The following is an 8448-nucleotide window of genomic DNA, read 5'->3' as shown; positions in this document are numbered from 1 at the left end:
CAAGGGTCCCTTCCAGCTCTGATGATTATGTGATTCTCAGAGCACTGGTAAATAATTGCTCTGTTGGTGTTTGGAATGGCTCCTGATCCAGGAGCACTTGGCTGATTCCCTCCTGCTCTGTTCCAGGACGAGGTGGCTCACACGCTGACTGAGAACCGCGTCCTGCAGAATTCTCGGCACCCCTTCCTCACAGTAAGCATTTCTGCCTCTTCTCACTGCAACATAGCATCATAACAAGCAAGGCTTTCCTTATTTTTTGTTCCTTACGGAGTGCACCTGAGATCTCACTGTGTCTTTGCACCCTTCCATTTTTGGGGAGGCCAAATTAAAACACTTCTCTAAGTTTTCTGGTTCCTGCAGAGCAGGTCGTCAGTACCTCTTGAGGACAGTGTTTCAGGGTATGGTTTGACTTTATGGCTTACCCATTTAATAACTTGCTATCTCTGACAGAAATAGCTGCTTCCCTTGGCCTCCAGATGCTTGGTCTCCTCTTCGTAGCAGAGATCAGGGTGACCCTGATCTTGTGACAAGCAAGTTCAGGAAGATACAGTGGGGGGAAAACTCTTTAATTTGCTGTTTGTTTTTATAAGCTCCCAGAAACAGCTCTCTGTGTAATCAGAGGAGTGGTAAATACCAGCCAAAGGATCGTGGTTGGGAGCTTGTGGAATGGGGCAAGGAAGAGCAGGACTGTGCTTTATCCACTGCTTTCCTTTTGGATTGGCTTAGCTGTAAATCCAAACCATGCTCTCAGCTGAGACCTCCAGTGCCAGCAATCTCTCTGGGTTGAGTTCAGACAGCCAAGTTCCATCTCAAGATTTTGTTTCTAATGTTTATTACAAGTTATCTCAGAATTGCTTACAACTGCTGAAGCACTCTGAGAGACTCTGTAGGATCCTGGTTGTTTCCTTTGGCCAGGAACAAGGGATTAGCTGGAGTTTAGACCTTTTGAGCATGACCTCTGGAAGTAAATATTGGCTGTATTGAGCATAATCAGTAAATGTTGACATGTCTAAAACCTGATCCTCCCTTTTTCTGCCAAAATATGACTGGTTTGAAAATGCCACCCCTAGTCATGAAGACAACGATATCATAGGCAGAATTTTCTCTTTCAGGCTTTCCTAAACTCAAATATCCAGAGCAAGGGCTGCCTGGAGAAGTCAGCTACAAGACTGGGTTTAGCCTTGGTAGCAGGAAAGGGTTCTTCTTCCAGAGGTGTTTGGGCACTGAACAGCTGCCCAGGGCAGTGTCACAGCCCCAAGGCTGACAGAGCTTCTGAGGTGTTTGGCCAATGCTCTGAAGCACAGGGTGTGATTGTCAGGGATGTCTGTGCAGGGCAGGAGTTGGACTGGATGATCCTCAAGGGTCCCTTCCAACTCAAGATATTCTATGGGTTACAACCAGAAATCTTAAGGCTGTGGCAAAGGAGTTGCTGTCACCCTTGCCATGGGGATCCATGTGACAGGACTGCACAAAGGCACCTTGTGATGCTTCATCCTGTCTGGTTTTGGGAACTGCTCACAAATTGACATGGGCAGTGTTGCTCAGGCCCCTGGCAGCCTGTCAGGGGCTGCTGTGTGTGAATCTGTAGGTGTTTTGTAGGAGAGGCTTGGAGCCAGTGCAGCAAACCTTTGTGCTCTGGGGTTTGGTTGTGGCCTCTTGTCTGTGAGGTGACGATGTGGGAACTTGTGGCCTAAGAAGGAAACTTCACAGCTATTCTTGGTACATTTTGTGTCGCTGTTAATGGGCCAGGGCTTTGTTTCACAGCACTAGAGGTGGTGATAGCTTCTGCAAGGGATTGTTTTAAGGCTTTGTTGCATGATGATAGTGGATCACTCCTCAGCTACAACAGCAGAGTTTAAGTGATACGTAAGATTCAAGGGCAAAAAGCTGACTGAAATAGCAAATTTCATATCTAGCTTTCTGAAAAAAATCTATTAAAATTGCTTTTCTAAATGCCACTGTGATCTAAGTCTTGGTTTAAATCTGTTCCAGGCTTTAAAGTATTCCTTTCAGACGCACGATCGCTTGTGTTTCGTGATGGAGTATGCGAACGGAGGGGAGGTAAGGGCCATGCCACAGTCTTTAATACTCCAGGATTTGCCTCTATTGCTGCTAATTCTGCTTGACATTCCTTAACTAAGGTCCACGTTTGCAAGTCTAATTAATACAGGCTGTCCCAGTTAAACAGAGCTGTTTGCAGGTTTAACTAATACTAAGCGTTAAGACTCTTAGTTTCCTCAACTCCACTCTTAGAAAACAGAGGGTTTGGGTGTAGCTTCACTTTTTACATGACAGCAGTGTATTGTAATCTGACATTTGGAAGGTCAAGAAGGCAAAGTTGCTTTCTAGTTGCTCTTCAGGCAAGTTTTAACACTTCATAATGAATATTGTGAACACGAGTTTCTTTGGAGGGAGGACTAGAAACTGCCAATTACTGTTACAGCCAAGGAGGAAAAGCTGGAATATTAGCATGTATCTAAATCATGCATCAAGATGTGGTTTTAACATGTAACTGTAGTTCAGTCAACAAGTTTCTGTAACTTTCTGAATACACCAGACAGCAGCACACAAACTGATTATCAATGAGCTCCTGTGAACGTGAGATACACTAGTCGAATCACTTCATTTTTGATGCTCTTTGACACATTTGGGTGAGGATGGGGTGGAGTTTTCCCTCAGGTAGTAGCACATTCCAAGCAGGATGGGCCTGCAAAGTGCAAGACACAGCTCAGAAACACAGAAGCTGAGAGAGCAATGCCTGTTGTCCTTGCAGCTGTTTTTCCACCTGTCGAGGGAGCGCGTGTTTTCCGAAGACAGAGCTCGGTTCTACGGCGCCGAGATCGTGTCCGCGCTAGATTACCTGCACTCAGAGAAGAACGTGGTTTATAGAGACCTGAAGGTACGGAGAAAAATCATTTTAGAGGCTCTGAGGCATTGGTTTTTGGTTTGCTGTTAGCAAGTGAGCCTGCACTGCTAAGCAATCCTTTGCTGCCTGAACTTCATCCTACCCCTTGTTGCAGCTGTTGGGTTGCACTTCACAGGATGTCTGAGCACTTTTATAGTCTCAGGGGCTGTATGAGGCATTTCTTGGAACCCTGGGAGCATTTCAGAGAACGCAAAGGGCTACTGGGCTACTTGGGTTTCATTTTCACTTGCCTGCTTGTGTTCTTGCTGGTGTTTTCTGTGCAGTGGAACACAATCCTGGTCTTATCAGACAGATGCAAATCGATACTGCATGGACCTTGTGCTTCCTTGCAGTGTTGCTGCACAGCAGTGTGCTCGCACGACCTGCTTACAGTTAGAAAATTTCTTCAGCTTCAAGTGACTTATTTGTTTGGTGAGCACAGAAGGGAAAAAAACCAACCCACCCCAACCAAACAAGATATCTCAGGGCAAACATACTTGAGAAATTCTTGAGGAAAATGCTGTAATGGCATCTTTTTTCTTTCCTGAGAAGAGTTTTCAGGAGAGGCTGAAGGGGATACTGGTAGTTTATTTAGAAGCCATCTAAAATGAAGTATGTTGTGTAATGTTTTCAGGCTGTGTCAAGCGAATTTTGGGCTTTCTGTCCCCCATATCACCATAATTCCTTTGGATGTGCATTTTATCCATAGACAGCAGAGGCTGAGGGAGCTGGGGGTGTTCAGCCTGGAGAAGAGGAGGCTCAGGGGAGACCTTCTCACCCTCTGCAACTCCCTGACAGGAGGTTGGAGTCAGGTGGGAGTTGGTCTCTTCTCCCAGGCAACCAGCAGCAGGACAAGAGGGCACAGACTCAAGCTCTGCCAGGGGAGGGTTAGGTTGGCTATTAGGAAGAGATTTTTTACAGAGAGAGTGCTCAGGCATTGGAATGTGGTGCCCAGGGAGGTGGTGGATTCACCATCCCTGGAGGTTTTCAAGGTGAGACTGGATGTGGCACTTAGTGCCATGGTCTAGTAACCACAGTAGGGTTGGACTTCGTTATCTTGGAGGTCTTTTCCAACCAGGTTGATTCTGTGATATCTGGGTGGCTTTGCCAAAAGTTAGTGGCTCAGGCTAGGATGAGCACCACATGCTGAGCAAATTTGTGCAGTGATTCCCATTGAAAGAGTCTCTTTGGGAGTGATCCCTTAGCCTTGCATATGATTGCTGTTTTATTTGCTCTTATTCACTGGTAGAGTTTATATCACAGAATCACTCAGAGTAAAAGCAAGGATGAAGGGAGTAAAAGCTAGGATGAAGTTACTGAAGTTGAAGGGAGAAATACTTGGCATGCTTTTGATAGAACTGCTGTTCTGCTGGTGATAATATTATAGAAACAGAAATACAATGTCTACATTCTGCATTCCTTCTGCATAAACAATTGGTTACCTAAAGACTGCAAATTAGTTACCTAATGCTCCCTAAAGAGCTATGAAGAATGTTATAAACATGTACTTACACCATATGTGCTTTGGCAGCTGCTGCGGTTCTGACCCCAGTGAGGAGGAGGTTGAAAAGTGATGTGCAGAAGTTCATGTCTTTCCATTGACCTGCTCAGGGGCACTGTGTGTTCTATGTAATCATGTCTTCAACGTGAATTTTCTTCCCAGCTGGAAAATCTTATGCTGGATAAAGATGGACATATAAAAATAACAGACTTTGGACTATGTAAAGAAGGCATCAAGGATGGAGCAACAATGAAGACTTTCTGTGGCACTCCAGAGTACCTTGCACCAGAGGTAAGTTCATGTTGGATGCTGTGTTAAATTACCTCTTTATGTCTCATCCATGGTAGCAGTAGGAATATAGAATAATTCCTTTGCCATTCTGTGTTTATGCAGTAACTGCTGGTGTATAATGACACATAGAATCATGGAATTTTAGGGGTTGGGATGGACCTTACAGTTCATCCAGCCCCAACCCCTGCCCTGGGCAGGGACACCTCCCACCAGAGCAGCTTGCTCAAGGCTCAGCCAACCTGGCTGTGAACACTGTCAGGGTTGGGGCAGCCACAGCCTCCCTGGGCAACCTGGAACAGTGTCTCACCACCAGAACAGGGAAAACTTCTGCCTAAGATCTCATCTAAATTTCCCCTTCTTCAATTTGTGCCCATTGCCCCTTGTCCTGTCCCTGCAGCTCCTAACACAGATCCCTCTGCAGCTTCCCTGGAGCCTCTTCAGCTCCTGGAAGGTGCTCTCAGGTCTGCCCACAACCTTCTCCAGGCTCAACTCCCTCAGCCTGTCCTCATAGGGGAGGTGCTCCAGTCCTATTCCAATGCCTGAACACCCTCACATGGAAAACATTTCTCCTCACATCCAATCTGACTCTGCCCTGGCTCAGCTCAAGGCCATTCCCTCTATCCTCTCCCTGCAGCCCTGGCAGGACACACATCCCCCACCTCTCTGCAGCCCTGTCAGGGAGTTGCAGAGAGCCAGGAGGTCTTTTCCGTCCAGCTCAGAGCACAGGCAGAAGAAATTCTTGGTCTGTGGGCAGATTATATATTTCTGGCACAGCCAGGATGTAATCCTTACTCCTCCCTCTGAGCTGGGAGGCTTGGGCATTGCAAACCTGCCTCGAGTTGAAGTATGCGGAGGTACAAAGCATGGAAATCCAAAGTGGAGGAGGAATATTTCTGCTGAGAGCTGCTGCCTGTGCTGATCAGAGCTTTTGTGCTCTCTGCTTGCATAGTGGTGGCAGTGAGCTCTTGGGTTCTGTTTGGGGTTTGGTTTTAACTCCCAGCTGCTTTCCAGGGCCTCCAGTCTCTGTAATAGCCAAGAACATGGGCACCTCTGGAAGTAGCTTGCAGCACGGAGGTGGCGCCTGTCTCGTGGTGACTCCAGCTTTTCCATGGATCACCAGAAGCCTCCAGTGAATCTAAATTGGGGTCCATGCTCCACAGTTTGAGATTTACTGATGCAGAGAGTAATTAGCAGCATGATGGAGTGTTTATTATTCATAAACATAGCTTTTATTTTAGCTTCCCTCTTAAAATCAATTACTGAACTTCAGTTCCTCATCAAGGATTTTATGAGGAGACTAAAAATATTTGCTGTTTTGGTTCTGTTCTTCCCTAACTCGGAGTGTGGGGATTCCCTGTGCAGGAGTTGTGTTGATCTTTCTGTTGTGTTATTTGCTAGTATTTCTCTTTTTAATATTTATGATGAGTTGGCTCATGCAAAAACCCTGAAGGACAAATCCTTTTGATTACTCCAGTTCTCTCCTTTCCTTGCAAATCCCATCTGTGAGTTGGAGTGTTAAATTCTGCAGGCTTTTGTCATCTGGTTGGTAGCATGCTAAAAATCTGGGAGCTGTGCACGAGTGATATTCTGTGTCTGAGGTCACACATCCTGACAAGCAAAGGGTCTTGGCCCTCTTGTCTGCGTTTGTAACTCGAGTCCAGCACAGCAGTGTGTCTGTGCAGTTGGTGCAACGTTGTCTTTAGGTTCCTACTGGAATCTCATGCATGGATGACAGTGACTGAACCATGTCAACTTTGATGTGTCAGATGCAGCAATGGCTGTGATGTTTACAGCTGTTCTGCCTCCTCCTTCAAATTTCTGCTCACAACACTCTAGGAAATGATGATCCTTTGGTCTAAGTGAAATGACCTTGTTCCTTTACTGCTCCCCAGAGTGTGGCAGTAAATCATGGATGAGTGCAACATCTTTTTTGTGGTTGTATATTTTGGATACTCAAGCTATTGCTCTCTTCTATGCAGTTGTTAATTTGCTCACTGGGATAAAGAATGGGGAGAAATAAGCATTTTATATTCTGTTTAGAACTAATAGAGTTAGAGTCATAGAATCATCGAGGTTGGAGGAGACCTCTAAGATCAAATCCAACCATTAACCTGTCACTGCTGGAACCCCTAAACTCTAAACCAGATCCTCCAGTGCCAGATCCAGACACATCTTAAAAACGCCCAGGGAGGGTGACTCCACCACCTCCCTGGGAAATATCCCAGTGCCTCAACACCACAACAGGGAAAACATTTTTCCTGACATGTAATCTGACTCTCCCCTGTCTCAGCTTATGACCATTCCCTCTAGTCCTCAAAGATGGTCCAAAGAGGTGAAGGAAAGAGTTCTAGTTAGTAATTTAGCTTAAACAGACACTATTAATACACTTATTCAAGTCACGTTAGAAGTGTTTACTGCAATTTGAAAGCACCTGTAGCATTTCTTGCACACACTCAAAAGGCCTCTGTGGTTTTCTTTTCCTTTCAATCTCTCCTATTGCACCTCTTGCAGCAGTTTGAAAAATAAAAATAAAGCTAGGAGGGCCTTGCAAGGATTTTATTTTAGGTAAGCCAAGTGCAGGGGAGTGTGAACAGGAAGCTCTTACTGAACGGGGTGACTCACGGAGCAGTAAGTGCATTGTCACACTATATCTCCTGCCTGCTGCAGGGCTGTGATGCCTGGGGAAGGCCAGGGCTGGCTTCTGGAATGCTGTCCAGGAGCAGCTGTGTCTTCCCTGTGGGTGCAGGGGCAGCTGCAGAACCAGCTGTCGCGTGGTGCAGATCACACGGCCAGGGCTGCCCTAAATAGCCCAGCCTGGAGTAACTCAATACCTGCAGCTCTGGAGCTGTACTGCAGGCCCTCTGCCTCCTGCAGATCATATGGGGCAATAATGAGGGAATCGGGACAGAGTGCAAACAGTTGTCAGGTGAAGTGTCTCGATGCAGCTTTTTTTTTTTTCTCATGCAAAACCTTTATCAAGGTTTTTAAGAGGTTCAGATCTTGCTTTGGTTGAACTTGTGTTGATGGTGTTTGGCTCTTTCACCTGTTTTCTTTTAGTGTAAAGTGTTCTGAATTGCAGAAAATGAGCTCACACACACTGCAGCAAGAAAACACGATGGCAGTGCAGTCATGGTTGGTGCTCTCAGCAGGTGTGAGCAGTGCAGACCCAGGAGAGGAGGAATGATGGCAACTCAAATCTGAGGACAGGGTCTGGAACATGAGACTCTTGGTGTCAGCTACAGACAACTGGGTAGGAGACATGAAGTCTAGAGAAGTCCTTGTAACATCCACTGCACAAGCCACAAAACTCTCCCCACTCCCTTCAGCAACCACTGCGCAGGTCAGGAATGCACTGTGACAGAGCTTCCCCAGGGTGAGCAGGAGAGGTGTGGGCACTGAGGGCCTGAGTCCCTGCACCAGCCAAGGCTTTGTAGGTAAGACTGCTCAGGGAAAAGGAATAATTTCCCCTCTACTCTGCACTCATGGCACCCACCTGGAATACTGGACACAGTTCTGGTGTCCTCAATGTAAGAAGGACATGGAACTGTTGGAGCAAGTCCAGAGGAGGCCACGAAGTTGCTAAGAGCGCTGGAACATCTCCCCTATGAGGACAGGCTGAGGGAGTTGGAGCTGTTGAGCCTGGAGAAGAGAAGGTTGTGTGGAGACTTCAGAGCACCTTCCAGGTGCTGAAGGGGCTCCAGGGAAGCTGCAGAGGGATCTGTGTTAGGAGCTGCAGGGACAGGACAAAGGG

General features: G+C 46.6%; 1 protein-coding gene across 1 annotated transcript in view; it reads left to right on the top strand.

Moving 5' to 3' along the window:
* Window positions 1-126: 126 nt before the first annotated feature.
* Window positions 127-8448, top strand: part of LOC103806873 (RAC-alpha serine/threonine-protein kinase) — a gene marked incomplete at its 5' end in the record, with an annotated part of 9887 nt that continues 1565 nt past the window's right edge. The window contains 4 exons of the mRNA XM_009079581.1: window positions 127-192; window positions 1993-2061; window positions 2774-2899; window positions 4569-4697. Of these exons, the coding sequence (XP_009077829.1) occupies window positions 127-192; window positions 1993-2061; window positions 2774-2899; window positions 4569-4697 (390 nt within the window). The remainder of the gene's footprint in view (window positions 193-1992; window positions 2062-2773; window positions 2900-4568; window positions 4698-8448) is intronic.

The sequence above is a fragment of the Acanthisitta chloris genome, unplaced genomic scaffold, assembly GCF_000695815.1.
Source record: "Acanthisitta chloris isolate BGI_N310 unplaced genomic scaffold, ASM69581v1 scaffold40737, whole genome shotgun sequence".
Classification (NCBI taxonomy): Eukaryota; Metazoa; Chordata; class Aves; order Passeriformes; family Acanthisittidae; genus Acanthisitta; species Acanthisitta chloris.
The sequence above is the reverse complement of the archived record's forward strand: the minus strand, read 5'-3'. Positions and strand labels throughout refer to the sequence as shown.